The sequence below is a fragment of the Lissotriton vulgaris genome, chromosome 5 (assembly GCF_964263255.1).
Source record: "Lissotriton vulgaris chromosome 5, aLisVul1.2, whole genome shotgun sequence".
Lineage (NCBI taxonomy): Eukaryota > Metazoa > Chordata > Amphibia > Caudata > Salamandridae > Lissotriton > Lissotriton vulgaris.
Genome location: NC_141693.1, coordinates 829,628,638 through 829,651,192, shown reverse-complemented (window position 1 = coordinate 829,651,192; position 22,555 = coordinate 829,628,638). Strand labels below are relative to the sequence as shown.

General features: G+C 41.3%; 1 protein-coding gene across 1 annotated transcript in view; it reads left to right on the top strand.

Moving 5' to 3' along the window:
* The window catches only part of TLL2 (tolloid like 2), a 2,097,051-nt gene that overhangs the window by 282,527 nt on the left and 1,791,969 nt on the right, over positions 1–22,555 (top strand). The window contains exon 2 of the mRNA XM_086922321.1: positions 10,641–10,751. Coding sequence (XP_086778447.1) covers positions 10,641–10,751 — 111 coding nt within the window. The remainder of the gene's footprint in view (positions 1–10,640; positions 10,752–22,555) is intronic.

The following is a 22,555-nucleotide window of genomic DNA, read 5'->3' as shown; positions in this document are numbered from 1 at the left end:
TCCTCCTTTGCCCAGTCACTTCACAATGCCTTTCTTTACTGTGGCTCTAACATACTTACCTTGAACTTGCACCATTCACTGACACACTCTCCTAACACAAGGCTTTTAGAACATAATGCGACTCAGCTGATGATGATGATTCCTTTTCACTTGATTAAGGGTTCCACTCCAATCAGTCACACTTAACAACCTGTTAAGACCTGTTGTTCGTAATGCCCTGCTCGTGCCTGGTTTGGCTGTTCAAACAGGAATCACCAGCTGAGACAGCAGCATTTGGCATCAAACCCCCTAGCTCATTGGGAAATAACCCATTAAAGGGATCAATCAGAAAAGTAGCATCAGAAATCTTTCTCACAATCTCATTGACATAACCTCAATGTATGGTTTGATATTGCATCGGATGCTTGTTCTACAGAGACAGCCTTGCAGGTGGCAGGCTTTCTTCTGATTTATGTCATGTCTTGATGGATGGCCACATGCCTTTGTGGACTAAGAGGTTATTGCGTTCATGAGGCTGTCATGTTTGATTGATCTATTCGAAAGTGAGCCACACCAGGGGTTAAAAGTGGGTGGCGGCCTTCTTAGAACCATTTTGGACACCGACAGCTAAGAGTGTTCCAAACTAATCACTGCTTTATGCTCTTCTAGGTCTCAATAAGAAAACAAAAGTGAGATTACGGAAATTTGCTATATGAAGGAGATTAGTGCCAGCGTGTGCAGTGTGCACTGACTGCCGGAAGCAAACAGGCTTCACTACTTGATTCACCTTCACATCACATGTCAGGGAAATAAACTTTCAGAGCCTCGTTGTGGGCACGTAATGAACAACACAGCGATTCACTCGAGCTGATAATGTGATGCAGCACACCTGATGTGACAGGCGCACAAACCACCAGCTGTAGTTTCACTCCAGGAGAACACCTGAATTATGAATAAGTTAAGAAATGTTTCCTTCAGTAGTCATTTCTAACTATTTACCTAGCAATACAGCGCTGTTCCATAGCTCTGAGCAGTTATAAGGGCAACTAAATGGAACCAGGGAGAGAGCTGGCGTTTCCCACTTAATAGGGCTTTAATGACCTGCCAAAGGGTCTGCCCACTGTATTTGTAGGAGAAATTGTGTATGGGGTAATAAGTAATGGAACATCTCACCTGTGGATTGCACTGGCAGTAACAGCCCCTGGCAAACGCACCTGCACTAGAGCATTCTGGGACAAGCAAGAAAGGCAGGGAGCTCTCAGAGGAAGGTTACTTTTGATCTGTGCCTGGATTTTTAAAACAAATGTATTCACAGCAAAGGCACCAACTTTATGCCGTTACGGGTTTCATTTTTCATCCATGTTTAAAACTTAGGCAGGGTGATAACATTTTAAACATTTGCTCTTTTCTTAGGGGGGGTGAATCTGAGGTACTGCAAATTTTATGTGGATGAAAAACAACAAAACACTTTTAATTTCTTGTAAAATAGCACGAAATGTGTTTTATGTGTGTTGTACATGTGCAATTTAGTGATGGTTTTGGGCGCTTTTAATTTCCTAAACACACTACACATTGCTGCCGCTGTGCTGTCTCTTTGTTAAGAGGATTCGGTGTAACGTCAAGAAGGGACTAGCAATCGAAAATGTGGCCTAACGAAAAATAGACACGGATCAGATTCACTCACTCATACTTTTATTAAGCAGAGCGGCTTCGCCCGTGAAGATGGTGTGTCTGCGCCACCACTTCAATGTTATTCTTTCAGCCAGCCCATGAACCATTTTTTTGTAATTAGGCCTAAATGTCCTGATCATAAAACTCTTTCCTCCTCCGAGGGACAAGGCAAACCAGTCTTGAGCGAACTTCTATTTGGCAGCCAGCAATGAAAAAACATAAATAAACATGCCTTCATTTGTCAGAGGATTTCTTTTTAAAAATCTGAGTGACAATCAATGCAGTTTTAGCACCAGGAACAGAATATTTGCCACTGTAGAGGGTCTTTCTATATATGGAAAAAAACGATCATGTGTTAATGATTTTCAAAAAGGTTCTTGTTAAAGCCCTTGTGGAATTCTCCTGATCTGCCTATGGCATATGGGTTTAATAACGTTTCACTGCATGTGTCCACTGTGAAAAAAAACATTATGGAAATTCTACTTGTTAATAATATAAAGCTGGAACCAATAGGCACATTTAGATATCAACTAATTAGACAAACATTACAAATCAACTCTAATCTGCAACCGCCATCAGCTGGGATTTCCACCAAGGGTGCTCTGTATATACAACCATATTATGACGCAGGAACTTATAAACAAATAGTCATCATATGTCTTTATGTTTGGAGTCTTATCTCTGGGGTCTGCATGGCCGACAGATAGAGCAAACAGTAACACGAATGCTCCTTTCATTGTGCCCTAACTTGTGTGAAATGCTGTGATTTCCTTCTTAAATGGGCTGCGTGTGGTGTGTTTGAACGTTTCTTTATTTTCCTATTGATACCACACTTTCCAGAACTTGTAGTAAATGATTGCCAGAGGTAAAGGAGCATGGGACACTCATCCTTGACCCATGGGAGTGCTAAAAAAAAATACAGGCTCTCCACTCTTCAGCCTTGTGAAAATACTGCAGTAATTTGCTGGTGCTTCAGTGGGAAGACAGGTGTGGCGTTGACATCCATGACTGCATGAATGGGGTGTTCAAAATGACAGTTTTTAAACTGCAGGAAATTGTGATTTGCGGCCCAAATTATCTTGAGGGCAGCTAGTGATGGATAGATAGGGGTGGGGGGAGAGGGGGGGGGGGGGTTAAAAAGCTATTTGCGCACATCCTGGGTGATCTATAGAGGCCAGAAGGGTTGGGATTAATTAAGTGCAGAGGAAAACTGTAGAGACATCTTTAAAAGCGATAGGTCAGCTCCAATGAGTTATCAAGATTAGTCGGAAAGGAAAATTGGAACTCTCTCGAGGGACCTGAAACAATGGAATGCTGGGATGCCTCAGGGTAACCATGCGCTATAGAAATGTGTAATCATTCATTCATTCATCAACTGGGGTTACCCAAGGTTAGCCAGTACAAGCACAGTAAGTGTGGAGGAAACTTTACAAAACAAGCTTCATTCATTCGCGTTTTCCAGGACTCAGCTGTGAATGTTTACACTCAGTGAGTAACTACAGCTGAATTCAGCACACCAGTATCTTTAAACTTAAATTACTAGCTCTTTTGTTCTTACCACCGTGCCCTTATCAATTTACTGGATTGGGAGCTGCACTAGGGGGCCATCGGGGCTGTCACTGCTCCTCAGCTTTTGCCGGCAAGTTTGAAACACAGGAGCTCTACTAATGGCTCAAACTCACGGTCCTGCCATCAACAGCAGCGCCGCAGGAAGCAGACAACTCGTGTCTGCAGTGGTCTTCAGAAGTCCTGACAGACTGCGCAGACTCGATGTCTCTGTTTTCCGCCTGCCAGCAGCCTGTCACACCCTTTCCCAACTTGTCACTGTGACGAGATTGGAAAGGGTGAGGTGACCCCTCCCTCCACTCCCTGACTGACGTGCAGCCCAAGTGTTACAGGGCTTAAGAATAAAACGCCCGGGGCTAATTTTGCACGCACGTCTTCAGGGGGTGGAGACTGGTCTTTTAGGCAATGTATTTGCCGAGCTGATGACCTCACAACCCTCAGGGCTGTGGGGTCCTCCGACCGGCAAATACATTAGGCTGTTGCCCTGCCCACAGGCAGCGCCAGCACATTCAGAAAGCTTTCACTGACTGGAAAGCTGCAAGCACTGTGGGCGCAATGTGTTTTTTTAAAACTAGGATAGTTAAGAGAATGGCTGACCGGAGGACGTGAAAGTAAAGGGGGCGGAGCCCCGACGCCCTTAGCCAGAAACCGCCACTGCCCATAGCACGGAATATGAATGACAAATTCCCAAAAGATTTTTGTGGTGTGTTATGGACAAGTAGCCCATTTTGATGTACAAGTCTAACACCTCTCCAACACCCCTTCACAGATACTTATTTGTATGTTCCTAATCTCTGCATATGCTTAAGCTATCAACTTCTACTGGTTTTGTTTTTGTTACACCATGTCTTGAGAGAGATCTGGATAGCTCACTGTGTTGGATGAGTTGCATCTAGGGACTTTGGACTTGCTTGTAGAGAGTGCACCTTGAATTCCCTTGGCAGAAATGGTCTCCATACAACCAGAAGCAATTGTCTGTGTTGCCATAACTTCAGCAATGAGAGAGCAGTGGAAATCACTCTTGCCTGAGTGGCACCCTAACGAATCCCAGGTTTGATGGACCATTCTGCTGGAAAGTCCAGATCCAGGCTGTCCCTCAACTGAGTCACCCTCACAATGGAAGCTGTTTGATGTGTTTTTTAAGGTCTGCTGTTCCTGCCGGAATGGGCTGCATGATGATTGCAGGCCGTGAGATTCTCAATCGAGCTGCTTTGAGACTTCGATCTGTGCCCTCCCTGATATGGGAAATGTGCATCTCTCTTGGCCATGTGACTGTATTTTATCCCTCAGGCGCTACAAAGCATGCTGCAGAACAGCATTCACCGCGAGTACCTTCCGCACGCACATCCTAAGCAAAACACACACGCACCTGTAAAGTGAGGTTTCAAATTAGCCTTTATTAAAAACCACTGAAGAGCCTTGGGGGATGTATGAATGAATGAATGAATGAATGAATTCGGATTTCTAAAGCGCGGGTAGCTGCCCTGAGGCGTCCAAGCGCTAAGAATATTGCTGAGGTTTAAGTTGGAAGGAAGGCAGATTCAGCTTCATTGATTATGCAGTAAACAGTAGCGTTTTCAGCTGTTTGCGGAAGGAGAGAATGTCAGGGTTTGATCTGAGATGCTGAGGCAAGGCGTTCCACTTTTTTGCGACATTGTAGGAGAAGGAACGGCCTCCGGACCTTGATTTCTTTATTTGCGGCACAGTGGCTAGATTAGCAGAGGTGGAACGCAGCTGTCTAGTGGGTAGGTAGGGTGTGATGAGAGGGAGATTGATAGCCGGGCCTCGAGACCAGAAAGTCTGGTGTGCGATGCAGAGTGATTTGAAATCTACTCTTTCCTTTACGGGGAGCCAGTGCAGTATCCTTAGTCCTGGTTTTACTGAGGATCTGCGGGGGATTTGTAAAAGTGTTCTGGCTGCGCAGTTCTGTATTAATTGTAGTTTGCGTAAAGTGAAGTCAGGAGCTCCGAGATACAATGCGTTTCCATAGTCCAGCCGCGATTGGATCAGGCCCAGGACTACGGTTTTTCTTGCTTCAAAGGGGAGTAGAGGCAGGATCTTCCTGATGACTCTCAAGATGCCGAAGCAAGTGGCAGAAAGTTTTGTTGCCTGTTGGTCAAAGGACAGGGACCTGTCGAGCCAGACACCAAGGCTCTTAATAGCGTCTTTGGGAGCTGGAGCCGGACCTAAGCTGGGGGGCCAGAGAGTGTCTATGGTAGATGGTAAAGTGTGACCCAGGAGCATGAGCTCTGTCTTGTCTCCATTAAGTTTGAGACAAGACTTGGTCATCCAGCTTTTGACCGTCTCCAGGCAACCTGCGAGATCTACATTCGCCGAGGGACCGCCTGCCTGTGCCAAGGAGACCACCAGCTGGGTATCGTCCGCGTAGGTAACGATCTTAATACCAAACGGGCGGACGATCTCAGCCAGCGGCCTCATGTAGACGTTAAATAACGTCGGGCTTAGGGATGATCCCTGCGGGACTCCGCACCCCAGAGGCTTGCTGGAGGAGGTGACATTGCCCTCGTACACCTGGAAGGATCTATCGCTCAGGTAGGATTTGAGCCACTCCAGAGCTCTGTCAGATATTCCGATGTCCAGGAGACGCTGCAAGAGGATACCCTGGTTAACGGTATCGAATGCGGCGCTTAGATCGAGGAGGATGATTGCCACCGATCCTCCCCGATCTACGATTCTCCTGGACTCCTCCGTGACTGCCAGCAGTGCCGTCTCGGTCCCATGCTTGGGGCGAAAGCCAGTCTGGGATGGATCGAGCAGTTGGTATTGTTCAAGAAAAGTTGTTACTATACTGTTTATGTATTTCTCCAGGATTTTGGCTGCCCAAGGCAGCAGGGAGATCGGGCGGAAATTGTTGAAGTTCTTGGTGTCAAGGTTAGGTTTTTTGACCAGGGCCCTCACCATAGCCTGCTTCCACGCTGTTGGTACTGTGCTGGTAGCGATCGAGGTATTGAGTACTCCAAGCAGTGTGGGAAGGATGGTTTGAATAGCCGAGACTAGAACATATGGGGGTGCTGGGTCTCTGGGGGAGCCCGACTTCACTTGGTGCATGAGGGAGGTGAGGTGATCTGCCTGCAACTGGGGGAATTCCTCCAACACCGGAGGGTGATAGGGTGAGTGGTTATGAGGGGGACCAGGGAGTGCTTTAGTCAGAACAATCTGTTCTGTAGATGGAAATGAAGAGTAAATAAGGTTGATTTTCTGAGAGAAGAAATTAGCCAGGTCTTCACAGCGGAGCTGTGGATTCTCCGTTATAGACGGAGGGGTAGGGAGGGTGGTGAGGCTTTTGACTATTTTGTATATCTCTTTCGAGCTGGAGCTGGCCTCTGCGATCTGGTTAGAGTAGTATGATGATTGCGCACTTTTTATGTCTTTTTTGTATAGTCTGATGGCGTCTCTGTAAATAGTTTTATCTGTTTCCGCGTATCCTAGTCGCCATTTGCGTTCCAGTCTCTTACAGAAACTCTTTTTCTCCCTTAGTTCGATGGAATACCAGGGAGCTGAAATTCTAGATCTTTTGAAAACTGTTTTCTTCAAGGGGAGCGTGGCGTTTAGGGAACTCTGGATCCATTCATTGAATATTTCATTGGCCTGTGAGGGGGTCTGGCCGATTGAGGGAATAGATTTTTGTAGTTCCTGGGTCCACTGGGCCAGCGGTATTTTAGACCAATTTCGGGTTTCTTGGACAGTGGGTGTTGGGAGTGTAGGTTTCTCTGTTGTCCAGAGCAACGGGACTAAGGCATGGTCTGTCCAAGGAAGTGCTATAGAAGGACAGGCCTTCAAATGAGGACAGTTGCTGAAAACTGGATCCAGCAAGTGGCCTTTCGTATGTGTAGGAGATGAGACCAGCTGGAGCAACTGCAGGGCAGATAGGTCCCTGCTTAATTTGTTAGCGATGGAGTTATTGGTGTCGTCAAAGTGTATATTGAGATCGCCCAATAGCGTGAAGTTGGAAGGAGATAGGGCCAAATCGGCGACTAGCGGTGGCAAAGTTTCGTAGAACTGTTTGGGAGTGCCTGGTGGGCGGTATGATGTTACAACGCATACTTTTACCACGCATACCTTTACAACGCGGTTTTTACAACGCATGCCTTTACAACGCATAGCGCTTGGGGTGCTGGATAGTGGAATCTATGACGTTACAACGCGTTATTTTACAACGCAGACCGTTACATCGCAATTTTTACAACGCAGGATCCATTACAACGCATGCCTTTACAACGCATGTCATTACATAGCAGATACTATTACAACGCATGCAATTACAACGTAAGTATAGGTAAGTATATCTTTTTTAAAATAATGTAATTTAGTTAATTTAATTAATTTAATTATATTAATTTTAAAAAAGTAATTACTTTAATTTAATTATTGTAATTTAATAAATATTAAAATTGTAATTAATTTAATTTATTTAATTTAATTAAACTAATGTAATTTAATTAATTTATAAATTGTAAATAGTATAATTTAATTTATTATAATAAATTTAATATAAATAATTTTAATTTAATAATTCAAATTAGCGTTTATTAAAAACCACTGAAGAGCCTTGGGGGATGTATGACGTTACAACGCATACTTTTACCACGCATACCTTTACAATGCGGTTTTTACAACGCATGCCTTTACAACGCATAGCGCTTTGGGGTGCTGGATAGTGGGATCTATGACGTTACAACGCGTTATTTTACAACGCAGACGTTACATCGCAATTTTTACAACGCAGGATCCATTACAACGCATGCCTTTACAACGCATGTCCTTATATAGCAGATACTATTTCAACGCATGCAATTACAACGTAAGTATAGGTAAGTATATCTTTTTTAAAATAATGTAATTTAGTTAATTTAATTTAATTAATTTAATTATATTAATTTTAAAAAAGTAATTAATTTAATTTAATTATTGTAATTTAATAAATATTAAAATTGTAATTAATTTAATTTATTTAATTTAATTAAACTAATGTAATTTAATTAATTTATAAATTGTAAATAATATAATTTAATTTATTATAATAAATTTAATATAAATAATTTTAATTTAATAATTAATATAATTTAATTTAATTTAATTAATGTAATTTAATTAGTTTATAAATTGTAAATAATATAATTTAGTTTTATTAATTCAATTAATTTGAAAAATGTAATTAATTTAATTTAAGAAATGTAATTTAATTTATTTATTAATTGTAAATAATATAATTGATTTAATTTAATTTAATTAAATTATTTAATTAATTTAATTTATTTAAAGTTTTGTTTTTAAAAAAAGTGAACACTAAAAAATACCCCTGTACCCCAAAAACCAAAACACAGCCCTAAAACCTAAAAATACCCCTGTACCCCAAAAACCAAACCCAGCCCTAAAACCTAAAAATACCCCTGTACCCCAAAAACCAAACCCAGCCCTAAAACCTAAAAATACCCCTGTACCCCAAAAACCAAACCCAGCCCTAAAACCTAAAAATACCCCTGTACCCCAAAAACCAAAACCCAGCCCTTAAACCTAAAAATACCCCTGTACCCCAAAAAGCAAACCCAGCCCTAAAACCTAAAAATACCCCTGTACCCCAAAAACCAAACCCAGCCCTAAAACCTAAAAATACCCCTGTACCCCAAAAACCAAACACAGCCCTAAAACCTAAAAATACCCCTGTACCCCAAAAACCAAACACAGCCCTAAAACACTAAAAATACCCAAACACCCAAAAACATATACCTCAGTACCCCAAAACATATACTCCTATACTCATACTTATTTTTTTAAAATTACTTACATTAATATATTTAATTTATTTTATTTAAATACATAAATTAATATATTTATTTTTAATATTAATTAAATAATGTAAAATAAAATATAAAATAAAATGATATACTTACCTATACTTACGTTGTAATGGCATGCGTTGTAATAGCATCTGCTATGTAATGACATGCGTTGTAATGGATCCTGCGTTGTAAAAGTTGCGATGAAATGGTAGTGCGTTGTAAAAGTTGCGTTGTAACGGGTGTTTCCCGGATAGGGAAAAGTTTAATTTACTATTCCAACTCCAGTCCCCGTGGACACTAGGGAAGGTGTTGGATAGTAAATTAAACTTATTCTCTATCCTACAGCGCCCCCCAGCGCAAATCGTTGTAATGGTTTGCGTTGTAATGACTGCGTTGTAAAGGTAGTGCGTGGTAAAAGTTTTGTTGTAAAGGTTGTATCCCAGCCTTGGGTCATGCATATTAAATTAAGGGCTAGCTTCACTGTGGGCCCTCGACTCTGATGCCAGTACATTAACTAGCAGGACATAGTGCCCCCATTCATCCTTATTGCTCATGTTTGCAGTGTGCCAGATCTCCACAAAATGCCCAGGCAGTCCTGGGTTTGTCACCTGAATAAACACAACACTCCGGCTTTGCTTTATGCTGGTTACCAAGCCATGCTTTTGTGGGGATTACTTTGCCAGCTTCAGTCCTGCTCATTGTTGACTTAATGTTAATGAACTTTGTGAACTTTGCTGTCTTGAGTAATAAAATCTGCTGCCAAAACAAATGAATAGGGAATTATAGCTCCTGTGTGTCCTGGAAATTAACGGGTGTTTTTTAGAAATTAGCCCTCTTTAGAAATGTTGACATTGGTCCATCAGGCTGTTAATTCCTTTCGAGTTGTCCGTGCAATTTAATGCTACTTAAAGCCTTTTGTTTGTCACAGTCCTTACTAACTGAGGTGAAGCTTCGCTTCCCTGACAGACCCTCTTGCATCGAGGCATCTAATCTTAATTCCATTGTCAAATATTTGCATAAGCGTTATTACGGCTGGACACCAAGAAAGGTCCTTTGCATCCATTTGTGCATAAACCTCACACTCTCATAGCACCTACTGTCTAATTATGAAATTAAATGTGATCCTATCATTATCGCGAATCTGGTTTGAGAGGTGTGTAGGGACTGTGCAAAGGTAGACCTGACTCGGAGCAATAAGTCTTTTCATGCAGTAAAACAATTTGTACATCTTCCATGCCAAGGTATTTTTTTAACAATGTTTGTTGATATTTGCAGCTTGATCCTGTACTAATCTGGTGCTATTTACAACTACCATCAATAAGCTTTACGCATCCTCAAAAACAGGTTTCTTCCTGTATCTATCATATTTGCTGACTTATAGCCGGACTTCACCCTAAATTGAACAATGTAATCTAACTGGCTGTAGTAACTTGCATACTTTTTTTACTCCTGCAATCAGAGGCAAGGATGTTGAAGGAATCAGGATTTCGTTTGCTAATGTAAAGTTTGTAAAAATTGTTGCAGGAAATAGGCTTTTGTGTGGAATAATACCTTCTACCAATTCATGCATTGTACATTGTCCACCACTTTGATCTTTAATGGCGAGTATTATTATTTTTACAGTTGCATATTGGGGAGACATTGCTTTGGATGAGGAAGACTTAAAATTATTTGATCAAGACATGGACCTTGATGTAATGAATCAGACAGACGTTGCGACGGGGCATAATAAAGGCAAGTAAAAGTAAACACATATTCCCATTGTTGAATGCTTGCTTACAGAGACACAAAAGCACACATCAGCAACTGTGATGTAATGGAGACACAATTGTGTAAAGTTTGTGATTTGTTTTAAGGAGCATTACAAGAAGTAGCCAGTTTGTATAGGCTAGTGATGCACAGCAGGATTAGTATTTTTTGGGGACATTCAGTTTTTCTCCTTATGCACAGGGCCATTTGGTGTGTGAAATGAGCGTGTGCACCATGGACAAGCAATGCATGTGTCCACACAGCACAGCTCCTCTGTATAATTATACCTCCAGTCCCAAGAATGCTCTGATTAACCTTCGATGACGCCAGAAGGGAGCGTGGAAGGTTTCGTTGAGACCATCGCAATGGAGCATTGGTGGATTGTCAGGATGTTGGGTACAATTCAGAATCCGAACTAACAAAACAATCTGAACATGATTTTAGTTTGTTTGTAAACAATCTAAATATGCCACAAATACCACAGCAACTACTCACTATTATGTTACCCATGGGGTCTATGGGAAGATATTAAACACATACTACACATAACTATCCACGGGTCTGAACAAGCACAACAACAAACAAGAGAGAATCTGAGAGAGCAAGTTTGCCAACCTCTACCTCACTATCAAAGGAAGCTTCTTATTATCCTAAATCGTTTGGAAGTCCTAATCACAAGGACTGATTCCCATCACTCACCAATGGTGACATGTTTCATCATCTGGGTCTCCTCCTAGTGTCACACTAGTGGCTCTAAGGACTGCAACCCTCTCAAAAACAAAGGGGAGCTCACAGATGTTTTAATAAAGAACTGTTGGTTATGTTCTCCAAATGACGCGATTAACTAATTGACCTACAGACGTGAGCAACTACTAAGTGTGGGAAGAAATAAGTGCAGTGCAAAAAAGATTTTAAAAAAGTGAGTTAAAATTGGACAGTGAGAGAAAAACTTTTATTGGAGTCTCTCAGTGCTCAAATCTAAAACTGCAAATGGACAGATTTCAACAAATAACTGTCATGATGATTAAATGGGTCAACATGTTTCAGCAATATGAGGAAGCAACTAATCCTCTGCCTTCTTCAGGAGCTCAACAATATTGCTACTGCAATGTGAAATAATAATACGACGGACTGAAATATAATACAGGTTGGAATCAATACAACCTTATCACCTGAAGTCCTGTGTGTGTACCATATCCTGTGCAAATGACGTGATGCAAATGGCAACTTAAACATAAAACATATTGAGTCTTAAGACCGTCCTGTCCCTTGTACGTGAGATTTACACATTTTCCAGATCAGAACTCTCATCATCATAAATCAACTCTGTGCTGTCTGTTTTTAGTACTTATGTATCTCATCATCATCTACCATATTACTAATTAGTGAACAAGCATTACATGCTTACCCGTAATGCATGGGGATCAAACCTCACCTCACCTGGCTGCGGCTCAGGAAAAAGGAGGCACCGTTCCATGGGAAGACAAGAAGTAAACAGGACCACATCTGTTAAGGTGCCCTGCTCATCTCGTGTTACCTTGATTTATCATTTAAAAATAGCATCGGCTATGTATTGACAAAAAACACAGATTTAGTGTTGGAAGGCTGCTTGATTGAATGTACTATGATGAGTAATAATAAGTACAAAATAATAAAGGCTGGTGGATGCTTTTTATATCTTGTAATTGTGTTATTATGAATATAACTAGTCACTCCAACCCGTTATGCTGATCAAACTAAGGACTTCTGATGTTATTGTCCTCATTCCAATTTCATCATATATTGACCTTGTACTTGTGCGCTCCATGAATACCCTCAGTTTTGTCAACAATAGTATTCATATATCGTACACATTACATAGCGATATCTCAAGAAATTTAAGTCAAAACGCTATGTCCAATCATGCTCTTAACCAGTTTGCCTGAGACAAGGCGGTCATCACCTAAATGTTGATGCCGTTCTCTACTGCCAATATTCTTCAAAACAATGCGTGGTGTGAATCCACTCACAATTCCTTAACCCTATGTTTGTGGGTGTACCTGGTTTGTATTAAACGCTACATGTAGGCGCACAACCAAGCTCTTAATTTTCTAATGCGCAACAGCATTAACAAGACTAGCACACCATGCTAAAAAGCGGTTTAGGTCTCACAATGTGCGCAGACTCCTCTGAGTCTCGCACACAAGCAGTCACGCTTATATAGAATTGCCTGCCTGTTTACAGCACAGAAAAGGTGGCAGGTACTATTGCTGCACTAACCGACCGTTGTTACAACCGTTCTTTGCTTCACGCAAAATGTTCCACTCTTGCTCACCTCCTAAGACCAGCCACCAATGTTGGTCTTAACATATAAACTTATTTAGCACAACTATGTAGAGGCAAAGCGTATCAGTACATATTTGTAGCTTTAAATGCCATACATATAAACAAACATAGATGACAGGAGTAATAGTTTTCCAAACGGTGACGTGATTTTCAAGTGCTTTTATTGTGTTTCACAAAATCCACTGCCAAAATCCACAGCCTACACGTTTCGCCCAACACGGGCTTCTTCAGGGCTTAGTTTCGTATCTTGGTACTACAATGGCTCCAAATCTGGGTGTCTCCGTTAATGTAGTCGCAGACACCAGCAAATATGTCCCACTTCCTGGGTTCACGCTTTCATTAGTCCCGTGATCCAGCCTACCTGCCAGTCGGTACCTCGGTCGGTCATCTGGACCGTCTGGGGAGGTAGCTGACTTCAGAGGCTGCCATTGTTTTAAACAAATCCAGCGGGTCTCGCATCATCCTGCGACAGATCACATGATTGCGCCACTAGGTAATCCGGAGGGCTTCTGGGAGATATAGTTTGTTTACCTATCTCACAAAGAACCGTAAAAAAAACCCTTTACACTTGATCTAACACTATGTGCTGCGTACTGTCATCGGAAGTCCTTAGGTTGATCAGCATAACGGGTTGGAGTGACTAGTTATATTCCTGATAACACGATTACAAGATATAAAAAGCATCCACCAGCCTTTATTATTTATTACTTATTATTACTCATCATCGTACATTCAATCAAGCAGCCTTTCAACACTAAATCTGTGCTTTTTGTGAATACATAGCCGATGCTATTTTTAAATGATAAAAGATGTGGACCTGTTTACTTCTTATCTTCCCATAGAGTGGTGCCTTCTTTTTCCTGAGCCGCAGCCAGGTGAGGTGAGGTTTGATCCCCATGCATTACAGGTAAGCATGTAATGCTTTTTCACTAATTAGTAATATGGTAGATGATAATGAGATGCATCAGTACTAAAAACAGACTGCGTAAAGTTGATTTATGATGATGAGAGTTCTGATCTGGAAAGTTTTGGTAATCTCACATACAAGGGACAGGACTTTCTTAGAACTCAATGGGCCAGATGTAGGTGAAATAGATTTACCGATTTTTAATTACCGAATTTTACCGATTCGGTAATGAAAAATCGGTAAATCTATGGGGTGGACATGTAGGTATTCCAGATGTACCGAATCGGTAATGCCCATTCATTCCTATGGGCCTTGAAGCCCATAGGAATGAATGGGCATTACCGATTTGGTATTTACCGAATCGGTAAATACCGATTTTCACAAGGGTGCAGGGGGTGCCACTTTGACACCCTCTGGCACCCCCAAAACAGGCTCGGGTGCCATGTGGCAGGCATACATGCCCTAAGGGCAGGTCTGCCTGTCACATGGCATAGGTGTGCATGCACACATGTGCATGCACACCGGAATCGGTATTTTACCATCAAATTGGATTTGATGGTAAAATTCCGATTCGGTAAGGCCACTGGGACTCTGAAGAGTCCCACCTACATCTGGGTGGCTCAGATTCGGTAAATTTACCGATTTTTATTTTACCGAATCGGTAAATTTACCGATTCGGTAAAATAATGCCCCCTACATACCTATCACCTATTTACTGATCGGTAACGGCCGAAAATACTGATTTTCGGCCGTTACCGACCGACCTACATCTGGCCCAATATGTTTTATGTTACAGTTGGCATTTGCATCACGTCATTTGCAGAGGATATGGTACACACCTAGAACTTCAGGTGATAAGGTTGTATTGATTCCATCCTGTATTATATTTCACTCCGTCGTATTATTATTTCATGTTGCCGTAGCAATATTCTTGAGGTCCTGAAGAAGGCAGAGGATTAGTTGTTTCCTCATATTGCTGAAATCTGTGACCCATTTAATCATCATGACAGTTATTTGTTGAAATTGGTCCATTTGTACTGTTTTTAGATTTGAGCACTGAGAGACACCAATAAAAGTTTTTCTCTCACTGCCCAATTTTAACTCACTTTTTAAAAATCATTTTTGCACTGCACTTATTTCTTCCCACACTTAGTAGTTGTTCGCGTCTGTAGGTCAATTAGTTAATCGCGTCATTTTGAGAACTTAACCAACAGTTCTTGATTAAAACATCCGCAAGCTCCCCGTTCTTTTTGAGAGGGTTGCAGCCCTTAGAGTCACTCGTGTGATGCTAGGAGGAGACCCAGATGATGAAGCATGTCACCATTGGTGAGTGATGGGAATCCGTCCTTCTGATTAGGGCTTTCAAATGATTTAGGATAATAAGAAGCTTCCCTTTGATAGTGAGGTAGGGGTTGGCAAACTTGCTTTCTCAGGTTCTTTCTTGTCTGTTGTTGAACTTGTTCAGACCCGTGGATAGTTATGTGTAGTGTCTGTTCTATATGGGGAGTATATCCACGCTAGGTCTTAAAACATTCCCTGAGACCCTCTCTGAATTGGTGTATTGCTTGTTTAAGATATTAAACACCTCACAGAAACCTGATCCCACTGCTGTGGCATTTCAGTAGTGAGAAACAAAACGTGTTTTCCGTTCCTGTGACATCACAGAGCTGGGAGATATTAGAGCAGCTGATGCCCTTGCTCTCCTGCCTCCTCTGGGTCCCCAGAGACCATGAAGGTGGTAAAGTTGTGAATGGTGATTGCTCAGCCACCTACCTTCCCTTGCTCCCCTGAATCTCCACAGACCTAAAGGAAGTGGTGGCATTGTTATTCTCTCTATCCCCATACCTTCTGCGGATCTCTAGAGACATGAGGCTGTCAGCATGTCTCTCCTTTGATCAGTGACAGCTCATTGTCAAAGCTTCTTTTGAGCTTGGTGCCTGCACCCTGCACTACCACAGAGACCAAGAGTTGTGTGCTCATGGAGGCTGAGTGATGACACCAGAGAGATGATGTCATGGGTAGCGGGATAACAAGTAAATGCTGAAATATATGTTGAGAGAGCTTGACTGAGGTGAGACAGCAGGACTCCAGGAATTATTTAAAGGATTTCAAGAAGAAATAGGAAGGGAGAGCTGAAGGAAGCGAGTCCTGATTGGTTAGATGACAGTTCTGTTTCTGATAGAATTGTTGGTGTGAGAGGTCAACTGAGGGCATTGTGCAGAATCTCAGAAAACAACATGTATTTGAGGTTGGCTTTATTTTGTATGTGTTCAGTGACTACCATCCCTCTCCAAAGCTGCTGTGTGTGGTAATCTTACATGACTTTCATAACTGATATTTGCTTTGTTAATGAAATGGTTTGTCAAAGAATTGTAGGATTTATTGCACACCATTTGGAAAATGTAAATTTCTACTTTTGTTAATGTTCCTACTTATACAGACCATCAAAAGCAGATTGAAGTCACAGTATTAAAACAAACCAGTTGCTTAGCATCTAACTAAACAATTCTGGAACCATACAAAAATACTACAATTGTGCATTGTAACAGTCTGTTTAGTCTCAAGTTATGAGTGCATGTCACTGCAAACACTGAAAATATTATTTTTACCATAAAAACAGTTTCTTCTTCCAGAATCTGCTAGTTCATGGTTTTATCTTTAGATCTTCATCTTGTAAAACAATGTAGGTACACAAATTCTAATTTGTAATCCTACATGCTTATTAGAATTCTAAGTGCCTCTGGTATGCTTAAACAGATGTCGTTTTTTGACAAATCTTCAAATGTATCATCGCTTCTTTTTTATGTTTGAAAGCTTTATTTGAGTAAGAGAATTACATAAAGAAACCAGCAAATACAGAAGAAAATTCAAAAAGGTTTTAAACAATAACTAAGCTGATATCAAGATAGAAAGATAAAGCATTTTTCAAGGTATTATAAAGGAAGGGAAGAGGGAAGACAAAAAGGAAGAAATAAAAGGAAGAAAAGGGAGTATTAGCACTGCAATTTTACTAGAGACAAAATATGGCATACAAATACAACATTGTAAATAAAGCAATATATATTATACAGCATAGAAAATGATATAACATTAAAAGCATGTAAAAAAGAGATCAAAGTAGGGACAGAGTTATATCCTTCAAGGGGGTTTAAAGTTTTCCAAATTGATATGCAGAACTTTCTTCAGGGCCATACGGTCCAAATATGTGGTAAGTGAGAGCCAGAACAGATCTCTGTTTTAAGCTGGTTTACAGGAAGAAGCAAAGGCAACATTGAGTCTGTGAAAGTGGGTATTCCACCAACATTGTGTGGAGATATTTGTAAGAGATTTCCAATTAAAGGACATGTGTTGGAATGCAAGAGCAAGCATGAAATCAAATAGGCCATGGGAGTGTGGGGGGTCTAAAGAATCAGAATCAGAAAGGCTACCCAAAATGAGAAGAGGGATCAAATAAGGACTAGAGATTAAGAATATACGGGAGATATATTTCCAGATCCCATCCCAGAATTTGAAACAGAAGGACAGATAAAGAAAAGATGAAGAAGATTAGCGTTGTGAGAACTACAAGTCCAGCAGTTAGAATCAGAAGAAGTGGAGAAACGGGACAAAGAAGATGGAGTAAGATAAAGACTGTGATATAGAAAGAATAAAGACTGGGTAAGAGAAGGAGAATGAGAAACTTTTAGGGACTTGGACCAAAAGTTTATCCCAAAGACCAACAGACCAAAGACATCCTAAATCCGCCTCCCAAGAAAGTTCAAATTTAGACTTAACACGATCTGGATTGGGAGCTAAAAAGAATTTATAAATAAGAGAAGCCTTTTGAAGGGTGAGAAGTATTTTAAGAAGAGGGTTTTGGGTGTTTGAGCAAGACGAGGAAGGCAGAGAATAGTATATATATCAAGAATTAGTGCCATAAGAGTGGCGAATTTATGGAGAAAAGAATGTGGACAATGGAATAGAAGTTGAAATTGGGGGAAGGAGCAAGGTGATATTCCATCAAAGAGTTGATTAATCCCCATAACACCCTTTACCACCAATTATGCCAAAATATTGGCCTATTGCTAATAAGAAGAAGTGAGTTATGCCAAATAGGGGCATCTAAGAAAGACTCCCAGGTAATAGTAGAAGGGCGAACATGGGGTGATAAGAGGGAGGAGGTATGTCTAAATAAGGGAAGTAAAGTAGGAGTTTTAGCGGAGAAACGATTAACTTAATTAAAGGAAAAGGGTAATAGTATTTGTTCGAAGGAAAGCCAAAGGGGGGGTCACCGGAGAGAGCGCCGACGAAAGCCACCTTGAAGTATGACGTAATGAGAAAGACTTATGATAAAGGAGAAAATCTGGGAAATTGATTCCACCGTTAGATTTGGTCTTACGAAGAAATGGCAAAGCAATTCTAGATTTTTTATTGTTCCAGAGAAATTTTGAAAGGAGCGAATCAATACGCTTGAAATGAATAGCAGAATTATGTACAGGAAGCATGGAGAGAATGTATATCAGAATAGGGGCTATTATCATTTTAATCAAGTCCAGGCGCCCCGACCAAGAAAGAAAGAGGATTCCAAGTAGAGAGTATTTTTTCAATACGAGATAAGACTGCATACATATTCAAATTAATTGAGGAAGCAATGGAATTAGAGAACCAAATACCTAGATATTAAATTTTTGTGTTATTCCTTGCAAACCCAGTGGAAGAAAGAAGTGAGGAAGACAGAATTTAGTGAGAGGAAGAATTTCAGTATTATCTGAGTTAATTTTGTATCCGGAAACTTGTGAAAAAGAGTTAAATGCAGATAATAAAGGGGGATAGATGTTTCGGGGTTGGAGATAGATAAAAGAATATCATCTGCATATGCAATGAGCTTCAACTGATTATCACCAAAAGGAAAACCAGAAATGTAATCATTAGTATGGATAGAGGTCAGAAAAGGTTCAAGTGCCAAAACAAAAAGAAGGGGAGACAAGGGACAGCCTTGACGAACCCCTCGAAGAGAAAAATACGAGGAAACACGCCCATTAACTAAGACCGAGGCTTTAGGGGCAGAATACAGCAGGGAAACAAGAGATATAAAATGAGGACCAAAACCATGCCAATGTAAGGAAGTAAACAAAAAGGACCAATCCACCCTATCAAAAGCTTTCTCTGCGTCAACCGAAATAGCAGCTAGAGGAATTGAAAGGGATGAAGCTTTGAGAACATTGACAAAAAGCCAAGAGTTATCGTAAGTAAGCCTGCCCTTTATAAAACCACATTGCTCTTTACCAATAAGATGGGGCATAAAAGAATCCAAGCGTAAAGCAAGAAGTTTAGCAAATAGCTTATAGTATACATTGACTAAAGAGATTGGTCGATAATTTTGACAGAATTGGGGATCACAACCGTCTTTAGGAAAAAGGCAGATGGTGGCCTCCTGAAGGGTACCATCTGCCCTACCAGATAAATAGAAAGATTGGAAAAGGGCTAAAAGTTTGGGGAGCAAGAGATCAGAAAAATGCAAGTAAAACTTAACTGAAAAACCGTCAGGACCAGGTGATTTACCTTTTGTAAGAGTACTCAAAGCTTAGGACAATTCACTAAGTGAGAGAGATTTTTCAAGATCAGAAACATTAATGTGTGGGGAAGAGGGACTAAGAAGTTTCTCAAGCTAGGATTGAATGAGAGAAGAAGTGGGTGGAGATTCTGGTCTGTAGAGGTTTTGGTAAAAAAGTCCAAATTGCTCAAGTATTTCGTGATCTTTGTGTAGAAGAGAGTTATAGGGAGAAAAGATAGAATCTATAAAAGTACGTTCTTTACGCGATTTGAGATAATTAGCCAAGAGTTTCCCTGATTTATTGCGACCACCATAATAACGAGCGCTACTGCGGAGAACATTGATGATGCATTATCAGTAGAAGTTTTATTAAATTCAAGTTTAGCTCGTATGAGGTCTGGTGAAATAGAATTCGATGAAGAGGTGTAAAATTCATGTTCCAACCTTTTAATACGAGCCAATATTTTTTTCTGTTTCTGGAGGAAAGTTTTCTTCTTCTTAGAGACAAAATCTATAATAAACCCCCTTACAGTTGCTTTAAAGGAATCCCACAGAACATGTGGAGAAATATTAGTGTCACAATTAAGCTAAAAGAATTGGTTAGCAAAATCACGGAAAGAGGGAAAAAAAGAGAGTCCGTGAGAAGAGAATTATTAAACAGCTAACAAAAGGACCTGAGAGCGGAGGAAGCAAATCTAGGTCCCTTACAATTGGAGCATGGTCCGATATAACTATTGGTTCAATAGAGGAGGATAGTAAGTTTTGAGATAAAGATTGAGAAAGAAAGATATAATCTAGACGAGAAAAAGAAGCATGAAGAGGAGAAAGAAAAGAGTAATCAAGAGTATGAGGATGAGCAAGTCTCCAGGAGTCAATAAGATGTGATTGAGAAATAGTCAAGGAATTGTTTGTGTGTTCTGTGAGGTATGAAGCGGACAGATGATTTGCGATCCAGAAATGGATCAACAATTTGATTACAATGCCCTCCTAAGATAAACAGGTCATCACGATGTTGAATACATTTTCTGGTAAATAAAGGCCATAAAAAACAATACGGTTGTGTAGGACCGTAAACATTAAAGGCTGTTAAAGGTACAGAGTTAATTAATAGTTTAGTTAAAATCCATCTGCCATCAATATAATTTTCTTGCAAGACAATTTTACATTTTAATTTCTTGTGACATAGGATAGCCACACCATTTTTAGGTCTCGCATAGGGCAGCGCATGGCGCTGCCTCTACGAGCCATCAGGTATTTTACATTACTAGTTAAACTCCACCCATTGCATTTCTGTTTGCTTCTTCATTTACCATTGGTGAAATCTGTCCTTGCATTTCCTAACGTGCTCTTTGTTGGCTGGTGGTTCATCACATAATTTCTGTTTTCTTCCGTTTCTGGCAGAAGCAGCATGGCTCAACTACTGTTAACTTGCGCTGCAGGGCGGCATCTTTTAATGTAGGCACTACTTTGTTGTTTTTTTCCCAAGGCGCCTGGTTCGCGCCCCTCGCTCCTTGTTGTTCTCTGTAGGCTGAGGTCTTCCAGCCTGTATAGGGAACCGTGCCGGCTCTGTCAGGGATGAGTAGGGGACATGAGAGGTCAGACAGCTGGAGACCTCAGTCAGGGGTCGGTAATGGACATGATGACGCTGTGTGGCGCAGAGCTGCAGCAAAAGTACCCCGGGAAGTTTGAGGAAATCACTTTGGTCCAAAACAATAGCTCAAAAACTCTCCGGTTTGCTCCCAGGTGCTAAACCCTCAAAGTGCCTACAGTCGAAGGTGCCGCTCGCAGTGCTATACGCGTCTCTCGTGTTTCAGACTCGCTGGTTGAACAATTGCACACAGATCCTTCTCAGAGCTTAACTAAATGCCATGTCGCCCCCAGCCCCCATTGAGGCTGGAACTGCTGTGGAGGGGGACGGGCCGCTCAGGTGCCCCCACTCGGCCCCTCCTCGGATCTGGAAGGGGGACGCAGGGATGTATACATGGAAGCAGCGCTTCTTGAATACGTGGAGCACAGCCTGGGCTTGGGCGGGAGGCTCGGAGGGCCACCCATATCTGCAGGAGCGGGACAGGGCAGCTGCTCAGGAGAGACCCTTTCCTTCAGGAAGGAAGTGTACGCATGCATGCGAATGGGGGTGCACACTGCACTATCCAGATATAATGACCCAAGAGGCTAGCTCGGTCGGTTAACTCATCTGTTTAGAGGCTTGTGTATGACCTAGCAGTTCACGGGCTCCAATTTCGCCAGAAACCATCGATATTTCATCCTTGCGAGGTCGATAAAATGCGTAGTTCATTTTGAGTAATAGGATGCATGTATAATTCAAACCCCAAGGCACTGCCCTTTTTGTGAGTAGTGATAAAATGAGGCTGGGGTAGGCTCTTCGAGAAGATGCTGTGTATGCACATGCACTGTGACATTAGAGGTGTAGCGCCTTCTCTGGTGATGCTTTTCATCAGAACCACACATTGTGTCAGGAGCCGCGCTGGCTCCCTCAGGGGTGAGTAGGGGACATGACAGGTCAGACAGCTGGCGACCTCGGTCAGGGCATTTTTTTAATACTGTTTATCCAGATGGTCAGCATTAAAAACATGCAGTTTGTGCAAAGAATGAAGAACACAGCCGGAAATCAACTATTTTCTCCGCAGAGGTATCTCTAAAACAACGAGGGATTTTTAAAGAGCTTTATCAAAATGTGGGGGAGAAGGGAAACCGAGCAGCCCTTTGGTACAAACTAGAGACTCTTCTAAGGGGTGCAACCTGTGTGTACCTCACCACCATTAAAAACATTTTAAACGTTCCTGCTTTCAGCACAAGCCTCTGTGCGAGTAAACCAACATGGTGCGGCTCTTTTCATTCAGCTATGCTTTTTTAACCTAAAATTCTTTGCCTGACCTTCTTACCTCTTTCGCAAATATTGTCCAAACCTTTGACCCGTTAAACTTGTTGGCACCAATTAGCAGCTAAGCTTTCAGATCAGAGGGCTGCGTGGAAATGAAATACACAGTGCTAATGACAGACTTT